The 19,362-nt window shown below is 38.8% G+C and overlaps 1 protein-coding gene across 4 annotated transcripts in view; it reads left to right on the plus strand.

Annotated features, from left to right (window-relative positions):
- LOC127637164 (ankyrin repeat and sterile alpha motif domain-containing protein 1B-like) overlaps window positions 1-19,362 on the plus strand; it is a 213,690-nt gene that overhangs the window by 59,467 nt on the left and 134,861 nt on the right. For 3 of the 4 annotated variants that reach the window (XM_052118089.1, XM_052118088.1, XM_052118087.1), the window contains 5 exons: window positions 7,382-7,678; window positions 12,139-12,214; window positions 12,575-12,676; window positions 16,147-16,269; window positions 17,417-17,598. In XM_052118089.1, coding sequence (XP_051974049.1) covers window positions 7,382-7,678; window positions 12,139-12,214; window positions 12,575-12,676; window positions 16,147-16,269; window positions 17,417-17,598 — 780 coding nt within the window. Of the gene's footprint in view, window positions 1-7,381; window positions 7,679-8,980; window positions 9,132-12,138; window positions 12,215-12,574; window positions 12,677-16,146; window positions 16,270-17,416; window positions 17,599-19,362 lie in introns of those variants that run through there. The other variant, XM_052118090.1, reaches the window with a different exon arrangement.

Here is a 19,362-nt window from a genome sequence, read left to right on the forward strand (position 1 = left end):
GCCTTGGTCTTCAGCTGTTGTAGCTTTTCATCTCAAGGTTCAACATGTTGTGCATTCTGAGATACTATTCTTCTCACTACAATTGTACAGAGTTGATATCCGAGTTACTGTAGCCTTTCTGTCAGCTCTAACCAGTCTGACAATTCTCCGTTCACCTCTCTCATCAAGAAGGCATTTCTGTCTGCAGAACTGCTGCTCACTGAATGTTTTTTGTTTTTGGTACCATTCTGAGTAAATTCTAGAGACTGTTGTGTGTGAAAATCCCAGGAGATCAGCAGTTACAGAAATGCACAAACCAGCCCATCTGGCACCAACAATCTTGCCGCATTTGAAATCACTGAGATCTAAATTTTTCCCCATTCTTATGGTTGATGTGAACATTAACTGAAGCTCCTGACTTGTAATTGCATGACTTTATGCATTGCACTGCTGCCACATGATTGGTAAATAAGATAATTGTTTGAATATGTAGGTGTTCAGGTGTTCCTAATAAAGTGCTCAGTGAGTGAGTGTGTGTGTGTGTGTGTGTGTGTGTGTGTGTGTGTGTGTGTGTGTGTGTGTGTGTGTGTATACACACACATATATATATACTGTATATAGATGTGTATGAAGTGGCTAGGTTTGGGGATGTGTGTGTGTGTGTTACTCAGGAATGTTTTTTTTTTTCTGGTTCAGAGGACAAAAGGTTACACCATTTTCCCTGACAGCCCTCTGAATTTTTTTCTCACACACACACACACACACACACACACACACACACACACACACACACACACACACACACACACACACACACACACACTTACTTGTTGGTCTACCTATCATTATGAGGACTTTCCATAGACATATAGATTTTTATACTGTACAAACTACAGATTCTATCCCCTAAACCTAACGCAACCCCTAAACCTAACCCTCACAGAAAACCTTCTGCATTTTTACTTTTTCAATAAAACATTGTTTAGTATGATTTTTAAGTGATTTAAATTATGGGGACACTAGAGATGTCCTCATAAATCACATTTATAGCATAATACCCTTGTAATTACCAGTTTGTAACTTAAAACATTGTCCTTGTAAATCACATAAACACGCGCGCACACATACACACACACACAGTCCCGGCGTCAGATCCACCGTGTTAACACACTCATCCAGTTCTCTTAGCGCAGGTCAGTAGGATGAGGTCACTTCATCCTTTGGCTCAATGTGTACAGATGATTACATGTGTGTGTGTGTGTGTGTGTGAGGAGAAAAAGGAAAACCATGTGTTTTATAGTCAGACCATCAGCTTTGGAATAAACTTTCTGTGTTTGCAGTGGATTGTACAGGATAGACTAGACTAATGCGTTCCTCCACACCTCCGCTGTCCTCCCAGCACTGTCTGCGCCATCTGCTTTATTGCTTGGCAAACAGAAGAGACAGATTTAACAGGCTTTTCATTAGAAGAAAATGGCTTTATTTGTGTTTATCTATTTTATATTTTAATAATATACTCTGTGTCTTTTAAAGTGCTTATCGTTCTAGATAAGTTGTCACCATTGTGTCACAGCTCATTTATTAAAAGCGGTTGCCATTTCTTCTCTGTTTGTTTTATCATGACATACCATCTTGGACACAAAATAATAGGGCATGAACAGTATGGAGGGAAAAGCAGCATGCTAATACAGCAAATGCTATTCTTTTAATCGAAAAATGCAAAATGGATTTCTACAGTATGTCCTGATTTAATTGCTAAATAAAAGTGTGTGTATGTGTGTCTATTTGGAATTCTAGGCTGAAAAGGGAGATTAAAGGCAGAAAGACAAGGAAGAGAGTAAGACAGAGAGATAGAGAGAGATATTTATCTGCAGTATCAGGTCTGTTTCTTCATGCTGCTTCGGGGACTATTGAGTCTATTATCATAATAGATAAATTATGATAATAGACTCTTTAAATCATGTCTTGCTAATTGCAGAACCCATTTGCTTCAAATAAGTTATTGCAGTTATAGCGAACACTTGCTGCAAGTTACTCTGTTATTGACAGGCCTGCTCAAATGATCCTTCTTTCTTTATTCTACAGATTTATGCACCCATTTCTGACTTGTCTCGATTTATTGGAACTCCAAAAGACACACATACGCAGAGATATAGTCAAGTGAAGACAGTAGAGGGTGCTGTGGATTCATAATACAGCATGTCTGTAGAAGATACATAGGTTTATAATGTTCTTTTTGTCCTAGTTTTATAAGTGGTACATTCTATGCACTATTAATGTGGCTCATACTTTATGTTAGGGAAGGTAAGGGATTAAAACAAACCTTTCACCCTGAATATAAAACTTTGGCACATTACTGGTTCCACACCTTTGTGCTACAGACATGAATGATAACTCAAATTATGCATCTTGTAGAGAAGGTGTGGTATTATTTGGCTAAGCACTTAGGAGACCATAAAAGGTGGTAATGTCTCATAGGATGGACGAGTTTTATTGGAAAGGTGTGACACTAGCCAAAGTGGTCAGATGCTGAAGTTGTCACAACAGAAGCATCCAACACAGGCTGGGAAGCCATGTGTGACGGATGTCCAGCGTTTGGCACCTGGACTGGTGTATAAACTGTGTGGCATTAAATCGCCAGTAACTGCTTGCATTCCTCTTGGCTCTGGAAGCCTTTCGATCAGACGTGCAAAGGTGTCACATTTTGATTCGTTCAGACAGCACTGTAGTTGTGGCATATACAAACCACCAAGGAAGAGTTCGGTCACAACCAATGATGAACCTGGTGAGCCGAATTCTCCTCTGGAATGAGTCCTGTGTCTTATCAATAAACCTCAGAGTCAGCTCAGAGGATTTGGGAGGTATTCGGGGAAGTTGAGGTGTACCTGTTTGTCTCCCTGGAGACCACGCATTGTCGCCTCTGGTAGTCCCATGACATTAGCTCCCCTAGGTTTGAATGCCTTTGCTCACAGCAAATATGCATTTCCCCTGTCCGCTTGCTATGTAAAGTATTGTGCAAGATATGAGGGGACAAGGAAACACTGATATTAGCTGCACAAAATCACCTCACAGCCACTGGTTCCTGAAGGTGATAAAGCTGTTGGATGTTCCCCCCCTGGGAGCATGAGGCACGATCTGGCATCCTCAGGCGAAAATACATGTCTGGCCTCTGAACGTGGCATATCTGACAAATAGGGTTGTCACAACCAGTGCTAGGCAGTGTAATACAGGCCCGGGCCCCATACCAAGGTGGCTGTTTGCTTTAAAATTGTCACTTTTTTCTGATTGGTGTTTCTTTTGGGGGTGAGGATCCATCGTATTGCCCTGTGCAGGCAAGGCTCTGCTTTCTGCAAGAGTGTTTGGATGCAGAACTTGAGTGTAGCCTTTGTAAAAATATAAAGCAAAACATAAATGTGTAAATAAAATGTTTTGTCATTTCACAATATTCTCGATCATCATCGGTCAGTGACCGTCGCAATCGGCAACAGGTATTTGCAGAGATTGTCGATATCCGATTTCAGTCTTGTTATAGTGCAAATGATCAGAAAATAGTCAGGGGGCAGTTGCTTTGCATGATGGAACTTGTTATATATGACAGTAGATGATTGACAGGCAGTTGTCATAGTTGAATGACAGTTCATGCTTTGATAGTGATTGCTATTTATTTTCTGTGCTTTTATAGTATCTGCAATCATTAATATGAAGCAATCAAATCACTTCATTGTGACCAACATATACACAAGTGTTACAATGAACAGGGTTGGGAGGGTTACTTTTGAAATGTATTCCACTACAGATTACAGAATACATGCTGTAAAATATCATTTGTAACATATTCCATTAGATTACTCAAGGTCAGTAACTTATTCTAAATACTTTGGATTACTTCTTCAGCCCTGGTATATTTTTTTTACTTGTTTTGACTATAAAAACTCTGCTAGTACAGTAAGACAAAATACACATGTTAAAAATACGTTCTCTTAAAAATTCTAAATAACTTATGCAGTGTTTCTAAAACAAGATAAATCTAATTTATCTTGTTTTAAGGATATTTCGATATTTTTTACAGGAAAATAATGCTAATTGTTTTATCAAGAATATGATTTTTGCCCTAATATCAAAAGTCTTACAAGAAAAAAAGAAATGATTATCTAGCGTGAATTCTCTTGATATAAAAAATTATCGTGCCTGGTAACATTTTGTGGCAGTGGAAGCGTAGTCGAGCGTCCATCCGGAGAGAGAGAGAAAGCGGTAAGGGCGCTTACACCTGAGCTAGATTATTTCTAACACCTGTCTCTAATTCCAGTGAGCATGGGGAGTGCGGCATATAAACAGCCACACCACTAGCAGAGAGGCAGAGGGACTGGCACAAGGGAGCCTACAGTGCTCATGGAAGCTGATGTGTTTATGTTTGTGAAGCTAATGAGTTTGTCCGTGAAGCTAATGAGTTTGAGTGCCTACGTGCCTCTGAGGCTGTTGAGTTTGTGAATCTGTAAAGTATTGAAGTGGCCGATTAAAAGCCTTACCTGAGTGTGGAAAAACCCACTTTCCTGTGTCCTCCTTCCCTTCTGTTTGTGGAGTCCCTCACACATGTGCATATAAAATGGCTAGAAATAGCATTTTAGCTTAGCGTAAAGTTGACAATTTACACAAAGGTTTATTTCTATTTCTCCTGCTTCAAAACTTACTTCTCTGTCTGCTCGTATGAATGTCACACATCATAAGAAAGTGTTTCACCACTGTTCAAATGCACTTTGGATCGCATCATTTATATGTATAAATGTTTTCCATCTGAATTAATCTCGTCAGTAATAAAAATACTTTACTTGAATAATTCTTTATTCTAATTACCAATGATTTAAATTGTAACTGTAGTGGAATGCAGTTACTTATATTTTGTATTTTAAATACGTAATCCTGTTACATGTATTCTGTTAATCCCCAACCCTACAATGAGTAAAAAAAACTTGGCTGTGTAGTCCATAGCTGTCACAGTCTGTCTTCCTCATGTTTCCCAAGGTCCCTTATTTTGAAGTTTTCCCATTGTGCACTGCCCTCATCACTTTCATCTGTATACTATCATCCTCACCTGTCCTTTATTCCATCACCTGCCTTTTTTTTAATTAATACCCTCCTGTTTTATTAATTCCTGGTCAGTTCTTATATTGCAATGTTGTGTTGTTTCGATGTATTGATCCCTTGTTTGATAACTTCCACTCCAGCTTCTTTTATTAAATATCTGAAGGTACTCCTGCGACTCCTCTCTTCCTCTCCCAAGAACCCAACGTTACAAAAGAACTGACCGGACAAGATGGATGTGCCTGCTGGCATCGTCTCCTCCTCCCTGAGCTAAGGGACGGTCAAGTTGAGGATCTGTGAGTTTTTAAAACTGGTGAATTTATTGCACTTTAATGACCACTCTTTGGTGGTTTTCTTCAGGACTGGACTTAATAGGGCACTAAAGGAGCTCATGCCTCCGGCTGATCCTAACTGGACACTGCTCGAGTTCGTGGAGGTGGCGTTACAACTTTGCGGCTCACCATTCACTGTGGGTGTGGAGGATGAGGACTTTGAATCTCCTCCAATTGTGGACATCCTTCAGCCTGCCACAGCTCCTTCCTCAAGCCTGCCATGGCTCCTCTCTCAACGCCTGCCACAGTTAACGAGCCTGTAGCCTCGACCATCCCAGTGCCAATGCCTGTTGCCTCTACCGCCCCTGGTTCTCTCCCTGACTACCCTTCTTCCTCCGCTGGTTCCAGCCAGCATAATGGACACCCTAGTTCTGACCAGTGCCCTGGCCCTTACTCCTCTGCTGGCTCCACTCAAAATATTTCCTCCTCCTCCTCCTCCTCCTGGTAAACTGGCTCAACCTGCTCGACCAATGACCCCAGTGATTTCACAGGCAAGGGGATCTGTCAACCCTCAGACTCTGCCTTGGCCCTCTGAGCCCTAATCAACACCTCAACTCTACGTCCCCTCATCTCCACCATGGGCCATCAGCCTGTCGGCGTCACCAGGGTCCCTCGTACCTTGGTCCGTCAGTCACCTGGGGTACCTCTTTCCCTCCGGCTCCGCCTTGATCATCCGATCCCCCAGCTCCTCGTGAGCCTTTGGTGCTACCTCAGTCCTCCGAAACTTTGGCTACACCCTGGCCCTTTGAGCCATTGGCTTCTCTCCAGTCACCAAGTTCCTTGGCTCTGCCCCTTGAGCCTCTCACGTCTCCACCTTCCATGGCCCTGCCCCTCGAGCCTCATCACTTCCATCTGTTTTCTGTCATCCTCACCTGTCCTTCATTCCATCATCTGCCTTTTGTTTGTATAAATACCCTCCTGTTTTGTTCATTCCCGGTTGATGTAAGCGCAGCGTAGTTCTAGCGGGAAGAATAGCAGCTGTACATAATTGCACCATTAGCTGGGAAATTCCCAGCCAATTGCATGTAAGCCATTGCTTTATAAGTCTGCTCACAATCTATCACATTGCTGTTTCAGTGTGCTAACACGGCAACCTCCACCACCCCACCACCACCAGTCGAGTCCCATCCTGCCTTGGGGTCTCCTATCTCCGGCAGGATATGACAGTTCCGAGTACAACTTCCTCGGACCGCCAGACGGGGCATACACCAAAGAGAGACATTACGTTTTTGTTTTATATTCATCAAATAAATGTCATCTTGAATTTCACTCAAGTCTGCGAGTCTTTCTGATAGAAGTTCTTGTATTGCAATGATGTATTGATCCCTTGTTTGATATCTTCCACTCCAGCGTCTATTATTAAATACCTTAACTTTAAGGTAATATACTCGCAGGAGTAATGTTAATACCTTAACGTTACTCCTGCTACTCTTCCTGTCCCAAGAACTCAACATTACAATAGCAATGTAGTAAAGTATAAACAGGAGAATGTAATGAACACATAATGTACATAATAAACAATATTCAGAATACGTACAGTATAAACATAATACACAGATTTACAAAATGTATGAAGAACCTAATTTATGTGGCACTAGCGTCACAAATGAAATTGTAAAAATTATATTTTCAAACAGGTTTTCCCAAACACTACCCCATCTAGATAGCCCCGCCACAAATTCACACCATTGTTTAAGCCAATGGTGATATGTCACACTGGTTGGGATACTCAAGCAAACAGAGCAATGTTTTAAAGGCACCACAGAGTTGCAGTGGTATACTTTGCTGGGAAATCAACCTACAAATTGCTTATTTATAGTCTCTGGAAGCTTATAGTCTTAAGATAGAATAGGAGAAAGTCTTTTAACATGAACCCCTTTAAAAACCCTTCACATTTAAAATAACTTGTTATAATCAGTATTAAATCAGCTTACTTTACATTCTCTTTCTCTCTGTCTACCTCTCTCTTGTCTTTTTCATTGATTTTATAGAACAATGAAAAAGAGACAGCCCTGCATTGTGCAGCTCAGTATGGTCACTCAGAGGTTGTCCGTGCATTGCTTCAGGAGTTGACGGACCCCAGCATGAGAAACAGTCGAGGGGAGACGCCGCTGGACTTGGCCGCCCTGTACGGCCGTCTACAGGTGGTCTGCATGCTACTGAGCTCCCATCCCAATCTCATGAGCTGCAACACGCGCAAGCACACGCCTCTCCACCTTGCTTCAAGAAACGGCCATCATGCTACCGTTCGGGTGATGCTGGAGGCCGGCATGGACGTTAACATACAGGTCTGTGTGTAGGTTGCCATATCCTTCCACATTATAATCCTTAGATCTGTTCCAAAACCTAGAGTGCCTCCTCATTTCCTACTGCCTAGATAGGCAGCTGCCTTCTAAGGGGAAATTCACACTGAACGTGCTTTTTTAAAATGTATTTATTTATTTTTATCTATATGCGCAGTTTTTTTGTGGTTTTATAGGAAAACATGCACTAAATGGAAATTTCTGACCATTGGGCCGCATCTCGCTGTTTTTTTTCATCATCTCTTTATGTTAGCCAGCAGGTGGTAGCAAAAGATAATTTTTGTGTGTAATATGAGCCGGTTGGTGACCTAAAGTGAATCCGTTAGTCATTGTTTACATAGATACATTTGGCAATGTATTACTAATACATTGCCAAAGCTAGGAAATGGCTTTAAACAGCTTTAAACGGACAACTTCAGGAATAAGGCTCATCACAGCTGAGAGACACAACTGATTTATTACAGAACTCAAGGTGCTTACCTTTTATTTGAGTTTCCACATTGGATACATACTGTTTAAAATAGGACATCACTGTTTCTATAGTGAATGACTCTTGTGCACGGCTACCGCGAAATTGTGAGGAATACCCCCACTTGGATGTCTATTTTTCACTGAGAAATCTGACCTTCAGGAAGCTGACAGATTGGGTGTGGCAACAGGTGATCACACAAGCTCCATCTCTCTCTCTCTCTCTCTCTCTCTCTCTCTCTCTCTCTCTCTCTCTCTCTCTCTCTCACTCTCTGTCTCCCTCTTTCTCACACACACACATCCATCCATCTATCATTGTTTATCCAATGACTTGTTAGAAACAGCACAAGCCGTGATATTATTTCTGAAGTGTCATTTTTGAATTACTAATGAAGGCTTGGACGCATCATTTGTTTTGAACTATCAAAGGCAGATTCTGATCCATTGCATAAAAGTAAATGCGTTTTTATGACTGTACTTGTTTTTTCTAATTTTTTAAAATTGACTTGTTCATTGAACTGTTGTATATAAGCAATACCACACTCTTAATCATGCTATTTAGTCAGTAGGGTATCACTGCTGTGATTCACATCAGTGCTGATGTAGGGCCATATCGCACATATTGCTCATGTGATATTGCTTAAATATATATATATATATATATATATATATATATATATATTAGATCTGCGCGCTGCTTCTCAATTCCTGGAAGTCCAGCGAGAGTGAATTGATTTCCTCCTCCTGGTGACATCAATAGCTATTTGCCATGGGAAACTGGACAGGAAGTGCTCCTCATTGAGAGATTTCATTTTCAGAAGTCAGCACTGAACTTCATTCAGAACTTTGAAACAGACTCTTTAGCCGGTTCTGGACTAAACAGTTATCTGGACTGCATCTTTCCTTCAAGTGAAAGGATGAATCATTAATTTGGGGCTTGGTGTGTTCTTAAAGAATGTGCTTTCTCTGAGTAAGTAAACACAGAGGCTGCAAGCATACTTTTTGCATAGATACCATATTATATAAGTTGAAGTTGTAATGCATATTGCTTTACGTTGTATTCTCACATTCTCTGGGTTTGAGCTAACAGCACTAACTACACTTATGGTCATTGTTTGGTGTAAGTTTATGTAGCTGTTTGAGCTTGCTCTCTTCAACCTTTCTCTGAGAATTGTGAGCAGGCTTATGGGGTGTTCACAGGATGCATCTTTGTGTTAAAAAAACAGCTAGACAGACCGCAACTGAATAAAAGAGGACACAGGGGTCTCAAGACAAATTATTGAAAGCTGAACTGCTTTAAACATGACAGAACATCTTAGAGCTAATGGACACTTGAATTTATCCTACCTCAAAAGATACTTTTTCAGTGCACAAGCCCCCTTAAATGCAACGGGCATGCCACAAGATGCTTTTTCAGTGTTTTTGAGGCCAAGGACCCCTTGGTGGATGGTGATACTCTTATACATCTTTATGCTGGTCCCTATGTATGCCATATGTAGTGCTGAGTGTTCTTCCCAAACAATTCAACCTTAGTTTCGTCAGCCCACAAAAATTTTTCCCAGTAGTGTTGTGGAGTGTCAAAATGGTCTTTGGCAAACTTCTGGCACGCAGCTATGTTTTTGCTGGAAAGCAGAGTCTTACTTTGTGGTGTCCTGCCATGGGCACCATGCCTGTTGGAAGTTTTCCATATACTATACATGGGGTCAGCAACCTTTTTGACATGGAGTGACAATTTTTATTTGCCTGGTTAAAGGCTGTGCCGACAATTATTATATAATCATGATCCTTCCTGTTAGTTTTCACAGAACATCTTGTGAAAGTGCTTTAATGAAAGAAGTCACAAATTTGCTTTTTTGATTACTGATCACTAAACTGTGTGAAATCTGAAATATTTCATAAATTATATAATACATTTTTCAAAATCACACAGAGAGGTAATCACTAGTATGCAGTCAATAGCGAGAGAGGAGCTTTATTTATAAGAAGTTTTTCGTGTATGCATTCCAATCTACATCTTGTTGTAATCCTTCCTCATGATAGTGCCGTGTGTTTTCATCAGCTGTATGGGAGAATAAACACTATTAAAGTGTGACGAGACTTGCGCTGCACGAGCCATTTGTACATCACAACACAACTTTTTTTTAGCCCTTTCAGTAAAACACACCTGCAAAATCCTAAAATTGTATTTCCAGGTTTAAATTATATTTTGAATAGACTTAGTGTTTTTCTTTTAATCTTTTCATGTAATTTTGAGTTTGACTGGTTTCAGGATGTACCTTTACAGGGTGTACCTGTATGCTGGGTTTGAAATCTCAAGGATTAATAATGGTGTTTTCCTTATTACATCACATGATGTTCTGAAAGCAAAAAGAAACAAATGAAACATTGAATGTTGGCATCCACGCAGTTTGACCGAAGGAAAGCGGGCACGTTTTAACTTGTGTGATTAACCGAAAGTGAAGCGTGAATGGCTTGCACATGCTGCAAGACTTTGAGTCATCTAAGCTGTACGACCACTTCTAGGGAGAGTAGCCACAGTACTGAATCGTCTTCATTTATAGACAGTTTATTAACTGTGGACAGATGAATATCTAAGCTCTTCGAGATAACTTTGTAACCCTTTCCAGCTTTATGCAAAGCAACAATTCTTAATCGTAGGTCTTCTGAGATCTCTTTTTTGCAATGCATGGTCCATGTCAGCAGATGCTTCTTTTAAATAGCAAACTCAAAATGTTTGAGTGATTTTTATAAGTCAAAGTAGCTCTAACCCACACCTCCAATCTCGTTTCATTGAATGCCAGGTTTGCCAACTCCTCACTCTAATAAGCTTTTTGTTGATGTCATTAGCCTAGGGGTTCATACACTTTTTCCTACACTGTGATTGTTTGAATGATGTATTCAATTTGTACAAGAACAATAAAATAATTTGTGTTATTAGTTAAAACAGATAGTGTTTGTTCATTATTGTAATTTCAATGAAGATCAAACCAGATTTTCAGAGAAATGTATGCATAAATGCAGGTCATTCCAAAGGGTACACATACTCTGTTGCCACTGTAGCTAATCCTTAGCTAATTAACTTATTGAAGTTAACATTGCATTTTGTTTAATGCATATTTTACCTTTTTTTCACAAAGATTTGTTTGAGATCAATCAATAACTGCTGGACCCCCTGGGGGATCACAGCCCGCACAGTTGAAGGACCCTGAGATAGGCCAGCAATTATAAAATGGTCAAAGTGTGTAATGGCCCCTAAGTAATATTACATGAAAACATAAAAATAAAACATGATCAATCCAGACTCTGTCTGGAGGATCCCTGTTGTCCAGATTAATGACATGGCATTTTTTCTCAGAAATTAAAAGAAAGTTTTATGATGTTTTAAAACTTATAAGACTGTCCTTTTCTCACTTGGTAAAACAGTTAAAAAAACAGTATTCAACTTTTGCACAGAGTTAATTTTGGACAAAGCAATTTGACCCCCTTGGCGAACATGAATGCTGTTTTTGCAGGAATATGATGTGCAACACTGTATTAGGTGTGAAGTGCAGGACTGTAAGTTACACAGTAATTAGTCCCTACAGGTCTTTGGTGTCACGTGCGGTCTCAAGGTGGCCTATTAAAATGACTACAGTCAACTGTGCAAGAAGCTCTCTCATTTACTCGATCACTTCCCTGCCCAGTTCTCTGCCAGTCAGCTTCATAAATTAACAGCGCCATTGCTGTAAATTGTAGAACACTGAATGAATGTTTCTAGAGCTTAATTGGCTGTAGTTAAGTACTTTGCAGTTTGAGCGTGTTATAAAATACTCTGTCAGTAGCCCCAGTAGACGGCTTAATCTCACTGATAGATTGTGAGGGATGTCTTTCCGAAGCAACAGCAGAGATGTCATAGATTCTAACTGCCATTCTCTTCTTTATGTGAGGCATTTGTGCCTAAATTATTGACTTAAATGTTGTATCTCTCCCTGTCTCAGACTGAAAAAGGGAGTGCTCTCCATGAGGCTGCCCTCTTCGGAAAGATGGATGTAGTTCAGCTCCTGCTCGACTCAGGTATGTCTCTCAGATGTGTTTTGTGTGCTTCATGTGCGGGTGTTTAAGAGAGGGTTATGTATGTCTTGAAGGGCCATGGTCTGTTTAAACTTCCTGTGTGACCTGTGACCTTACAACTTCCCTGTCAATGCCAGCTGTGGAGCAGGAAGTGGGTATTTGGTAACTTCCTTTTGTAGGGAAAGGGCATGGTGTTTCCACTGTTGCAGTTTTATTGTTGTGGAAATGTTATATTCTGGGAAAAATTCAGTTCTGTGTTTTGTCTTGTTTTTTGTCCCAAATACATACTTTCTCAATCTGTCTTTTGATAAAGTTGGATAAATGTAATACATGCAGAGATGTATGTTTCTCTCTTTTTCTCAGGGATTGATGCCAACATCAGAGATTACCAGGGAAGAACTGCTCTAGAGATACTGAGAGAGCACCCGTCTCAGAAATCACAACAAACTGCTTCTCTTATACAAGGTAAAGTGTTGCCTAGACTAACACACACATTGAAAATTTTTGAAGCGCATGAAGCTCTGAAAACACTCATACACACTCACATACACGTGCACAGGCTGATAAGGGAGTGTGTTCTTGGTGGAGATCAGAAGGCGGATGCTTGCAGACTGATAAAGTTAATTTGAGGAAGTTTGTTTTAGATTGAGAACAATAGCGGTTTACTGTGTGTGAGAAATCCTTTCTCTCTGATATACTCAAAACAAAACCCTCACTGTGAATAATAACAATACTGTGTCTTCACTAGAGCATAAGTGGGAGTGGGAGCAAAAGTAGAAAACGTGACCAAAGTTATGAGGTTTATAGTGTGCAAACGATTTCTACTTGATCTTTTGAAATTATAAGTTCAATGTACTTTGAAAAGATACTTTAACTTGCAGAACTCCAAAATGTCTCCTCTTTTCCAGTATTAAAGTTAGTAGTAAAATCATTGCTACATCCTTATGCAACTATTTGACCTAAGACAAATGACAATATTAACACATGACCACCAATGTTCACTTGCAAACAAGACCTATTTTGAATTGAAAGTCCACCAAACTTTTCCTTTTTTTAGCTGTGCATATCACCTGCCTTTATGCAACATACCAAAAGGATCCCAACATCCAGAAAGATTGGCACATTATAGATTGTTTTGAATCTGTCACAATGTAATGAGACTTTCACTGACCACTGCCTACATCCCTAGTCAATTTCGGATTGAGTGCAAAGACTCTTAATCAATAGCCTTACAATTTAATCATTATCACAGTTTTAAACACAGCCGTAACATTTAAAACATCTGATCACTTAATCTATTCAATGAATACATGACTTACACACAGTATATATAAAAATAGTATTTTTTCAGATTTAACGCATTAACGAATGCAGTTAATTAAAAACATTTAACACAAGTAATTTTTTTAAATCGTGATTAACACATTTATTGTTAATACAGCATAAACACTGGTGTGAAGGGCGGAACCTTTGTAATGTGTCCATCCGGAGTCAATACACTGATGCACATGCCACAGCGCCAGAGCCCTTCTATTAAGGAGAGCCTACAAGCTTAGTATGCGCAGCGGTCCCATAGACATTGTATGGGCGGAGCTGTCTTAACTCGCTAAAGTTGACAGTTATGCTCTCTCCAATGATAGAGAGGTTATTATCTCATTAAATAAAAGAATCTCTGACAGCTCTTCCCTGTCAGTGATACAATGAAGGAGAAAGGCTCTCTTAGCACCATTTATTGTACAAAACAATCCCAGATGGAACTTGTGACAGAAATCAAGTATTTTTCATCTTATGTAAGGTGCATGGTGAGTTCAAAGCGGCGCTCAACACTAGTGTTGCTGCCCTGATGCGAATCATAAATGCAGCTTCATGATTGCTGTAACGATGCGGATAGCAACAGCCTACCGGCAGATTAATATTGTGGAGGATGAGAGTTTAAGAATATGCAGCCTATGTGGGGACTAGTTCTTTCCATTTGTCAAACTCCCACTTAGACTTTGGGAAACGTTTGATGTGACTTGAATTGGTGATATTTTAGTGCATTTCTATCTTTATACATTGGAAGGCTTTGTTTGGATAATGTTAATAAAGTATTATATTGCTACATATTGTTTTCTTTTTTCCTAAGATGGAAATAAATACATTTATTTCATGACAAGAAAGGAAGTATATACAGTGTCAAATTTAAGCACTTCAAAATCTGCAAAAAATACTACAAACAATTATGGGATTAATCACGATTAAAAATGTTAATAGACTGACAGCACTAGTATTTTTATACAGTATATATAGTTGAGTACGGTTCCAAACTAATTTTAGTTTTTCTCTCCACTAAGTAACATCTTATAAAGTTTTTTTTATCCTTGCCACGGTCACCTTTGGCTTGCTAACTGGGGGCATAAAGACATAAATACATATTTTCTTTAAATCGGTTCACTGGGGACATTGAGATATTAAGGCTGATTTGAAAAGATGTGTTTTCTGAAAAGCACTAAACAGTAAGCAGTATATTGGGCCTGACCTCAAATCTGCAACTCGTAAGCAGTTTTACTCATTTCACATGTGAGGGCATATACATGGTCATAAAGGCACAACAGAAAAGCAACTTGTTTAATTACAAGCATCAGAGAGAGGATGGAAATGGTCATGAAAAACTAAATTATGACTGTTCAAAAATCTTTGCTATTAGAATTTTGCCTCAGGGAAAGAAAAAGCAAACAAACAATGTGTGGTTAGGTTTTATTACATGCTAATTGCATTGTTATACACCTGTTATTACTTTTGGCCATTTTTATTATTGTAATATATTAGATAATTGTAAAATCTTTTTATCTCCTTTTTTTATTAACTGCCCAGACTAATGCTATTTCCCCAGGAGATATTATCATACAGAACAGACATTTATTGTGTGTTGCAGAGGTGTTGGCCACTTGAGTGTTTGAATCCAATGCTCCATCCTTGTTTTAAAAAAAACACACCCTCATAAAAGAATATAATGTGGTTATCTGGTTGTGAAATTAAATTATTTTTATCTCTCATGTTGTTTCCATCCACTTTATACCCAGTGTTATACATTTCTGAGGGTAGTGAATATGCAGTCTTGGGAGTTAAGAACTCCTATGACTGCTCAAAAATGTCTTCCTTTGACAAATATGAAGTCTAAATCATCCCAGCCTTCCTCTAAATACCCTTTTATCCTATAGGACAGAGGCGATATTAAAGTTCTCCTCCCTGGCTCTGTGGTCCTCAGTACCAGAATTCCAGTATCCACAGCGTGAAGGAATGTCAAACTCACGGTTGCTGTGGTTTTATAATCTTCAGTCTTTGACAGGACACTGAAACTATTGTTGTTTCCACTGTGATCATGTGGCTTGTGCCGCGTATAGTTGTTTAGGGCTACAATTACAGCTGCCACAAGCATTTCACTTTTCACCAACATAAAATGCATGCTTTTAAAGGAGAGAGAAGAGAAGACGACTGAAAGAAAGGGGAGAGGGAAACAAGATGCGAGAGACAAAAGATGAAAGCGAATGTAAATAATGCAAATGATTTCCTAAGATGAAAGAAGAATATTGAACTCATTGAAGGTTTGAGAGAGGAGACATTGGCATCTTATCAGTAATTCATTTCCTGGTTCCACACTAGATAATTGCCTGCTTCCATTCAGGTCCTGTGTCTAATCAAGCAACCTAGCTTTAAAAGTGTTTTTAAATGTGTGTGTTTGTGTACATACTGTGAATTAATAGCACTCTCTCTCTCTCTCTCTCTCTCTCTCTCTCTCTCACACACACACACTCTCTCTCTCTCACACTCTCTCTCTCACACACTCTCACTCTCTCTCTCTCTCTCTCTCTCACACACACACACTCTCTCTCTCTCTCTCGCACACTGTCTCTCTATCTCTCTCTCTCACACACTCTCTCTCTCTCTCTCTCTAGATTATATTATGTTGGATTGTGACAAAGGGAACTGTCAAGAAGAACCATTACGACAGCATCCAGTACCAACACCACGCACATCAATACCATCACCTGTCCCCTCACCATCCCTACAGCATAAAAGTATGAGTTTGTCTGCTTAATCAGACTTAACGTGACTTTCTGAGGGCAAACTGTTCTTTACAATAATAAGAATGGAATAGATGAAATAACTAAAACAAGATAGATCATTAACTAAAAATGAGCTAAATAGCTACATCTGAACTTTTAGATAAAATGTTTTGTTTACAATTGTTAAAAGACACTTTTAGGTACTCATTCATTACCTTCAGTTCATTATATTGCATTTAACTGCTTAGTGCGCCACCCTGTAGTGATGTGATTGTATTACAGCACATTGTCTGCTGTGTTGTTTTTCTCTGTCAAATTATTATTCTGTTTAATCCAATATTTGCATACTTAAATCAAAAAATTATATTATTATTTTCACATGAGTTACACAAATAGTGACATAACAGAGTATATGTTTAACATGATCACTGGCTGGTCATTATATGTTCAAAATGTAGACAGCAGCGCCCCTAGTGATTAATGTTTGCAGTGCAGGGCAGTATCACTCATTCCCTTTGTGGTCTGAATTATTGCTGGATTTGCGTCTTTCATTCCAGCTGTGGCAGCATTTTCATAATGATTAAAGGTGAACTTCAGAGTTTGCCAGTCACAAAACAACACATCAGCACACCATGGAGCTGCATGCCAGAAATCAAGCAATTGTCTCCGCCTATAAAATATTGATAAATGGAGAAGGGAGAAAAAGAATGAATAAGAGGAGTTAGAGATGGAATAGCTCTCAAGATGAAAGCTATGTAAATAAACACTTAAATACAGTAAAAGCTGTTAAAGAGAATATTGACGTGCCTTTGATATAAAACCTGGAATTGGGGAACCTGGGGAAAATTGTGTTGTCCAGGCCTGGAAAGTTGTGGCAATGTATTACGTAGGCCTATATACGTTTTCTAGTCTGCTCTAAAATGTTCTTTTATAGTTTTTTATAGTATTTTTATTGGTCTAAATTAGATTATTATTTTTTTTTATCCTATGCATTTATCACAATCAACTATAAAAGTATTAATAAAAAAAAGTGTGTGGACTTGATATAATGATACACATGCACACACACACTCCACTTCTGTACATTTGACCAAAAACTCATTATTCATGAATTTAAATTCCTCATTCGTCTTCTCCCTCTCTCACCTTCACTTTGCAGATGAGGCAGTGACAGGGGAATTGTCCAAGTTGCTTGATGAAATAATGGTCTGTCGTGATAAGGATTGCTCCTTTGAAGAGCTTTGTCAGACCATCTCTTCTCATTCTCAGTCCATGGAGAGCTTCGGCAGTGGGAGGCTTTCCGACGAGGAGCGAAACGGCACTCTCACTCGAATAAGCAAGGTGTGTTTGGGGAAACATATAGCTTTTTTGGCTGATCTTAGAACCGTTATGCATGCTGGTTCTAGATTTGAAGTGAGAATTGTGTTATCTAATCTGATCGTATGAAATCCCTTTAAAATATATATACAACATATTTGCATATTCATTGAAAAGAAATCAATAACATCAATCCATCAAAGTCAGGAGGTCATAATGAGCTATGAAGAAAGAGGTGTTTTATGTTGATGCAGTACTTCCATCTGTCCAATAGAGGGCAGGCTATAACACAGGTTGCAGTGCTGGGTATCCCTCAGTTTATGTAATCTCATAAATACATATTTATAGCTCTAAAATAGCCCCATTTCTGTTTGCCAGATTTAATCACTGACGTTATTTAACACAAATAGAATCTTGTTTTTGACTTCATATTGCAGCATGAACACGTCAGCTGATGGAATGAATTTCATCTTATGAAAGGGACAGATAAAGTGCACATTAAATGCAGTATTGAGTTAGCTGAAGGTATGTTGTAGGTTATCTGTCACAGTGATCACTGGATCACGTTCTGCTCCACTGCGTTCTGTGTTTCAAAACAATCAAATGTATTTATGCCAGGTCAATCAATCACAAGTCTGCAGAGCCCAGATAAACAATCACAACAACTCTCTCGAGCCATTAGGATCAATTCTAGTCACATGTCAAAAGCTCATGGTCAAGTCTTTTCTGATGTGGCTGAAGGGGTGTGAGTTCATATGAGTAACTAATATAAAAGGGTTCTGGAGAGAGGCACACCTGCCAATGGCAAAAATAGTACGTTCCTTCAACATCAGTCAGTTTGGTCAATTTATCCCTGTAAATTGTTGGAAAACACTCTCAACAGCTTATTTATTTGATCTACTAATAATGTAATTTGACAAAATTACAGCTTGTTTGGAAGTGATCAGTGTTGGGTGTAATCTTATTACAAAGTAATTTGTTACTGTAATCTAAATACTTCTTTAGTTATAAAGTAGTGTAACACATTACAGTTAAAATTATTGTAATCAGATTACAGTTACCAACTTTCAGTTATGTCTCTGGCCTCACTGGATGTATTAAAAAACCCAACTATCCAGCTGATAAACACTTGCCTAATAAACTCCACGGAGGCAAAAAGACTGTTAATTACCTTTAAGTACATTACTTGGGTTACACATATTTCTAAAATAACATTTATGTAGAATACATTTAAAACATTGATTATGTTAATGTCTGTATTTCAATGACAGCTGAAGGGACAGTTAAAATGGAAATACTGACATTATTTTGAATTAGAATTTTCACCATTTTCTGTGAAAATTGTATTGGAGAATAACTAAAAAGTAATTAGTAATGTAATTACTTTTCATGTAAAGTAATCAGTAAAATAATTAATTACAATTTAAGAGAAGTCATTTGCAATTAGGTGGATTACTAATGGAGTAATTTACTCAACATTGGAAATTATGCCCAATAAAAATATTCTGCTCACAAGTGAAATTTATCTTGATTTTTCGTTGTTTTCTTCAAACATCTGTAAAAACGCCAGCTCGCTGGCCCAATGGCGGAATCCAGCAAAGTGGTGAAGGTATCTGCGTGTTCGTCTTTTTCGTGCATGTGTGGCTGTAGCATCATAACTATTTGATTTAGTTAAGAATTAGTTCATACTTCCCCAATTATAATAGACCTCAAATGTTGTTTGAGATTCCAATTATTATTGATCATCAATTGAGATCTTCTCTAGATTTGGATACTTAATTATTCTAG

The sequence above is a fragment of the Xyrauchen texanus genome, chromosome 45 (genome assembly GCF_025860055.1).
Source record: "Xyrauchen texanus isolate HMW12.3.18 chromosome 45, RBS_HiC_50CHRs, whole genome shotgun sequence".
NCBI classification, from domain to species: Eukaryota; Metazoa; Chordata; class Actinopteri; order Cypriniformes; family Catostomidae; genus Xyrauchen; species Xyrauchen texanus.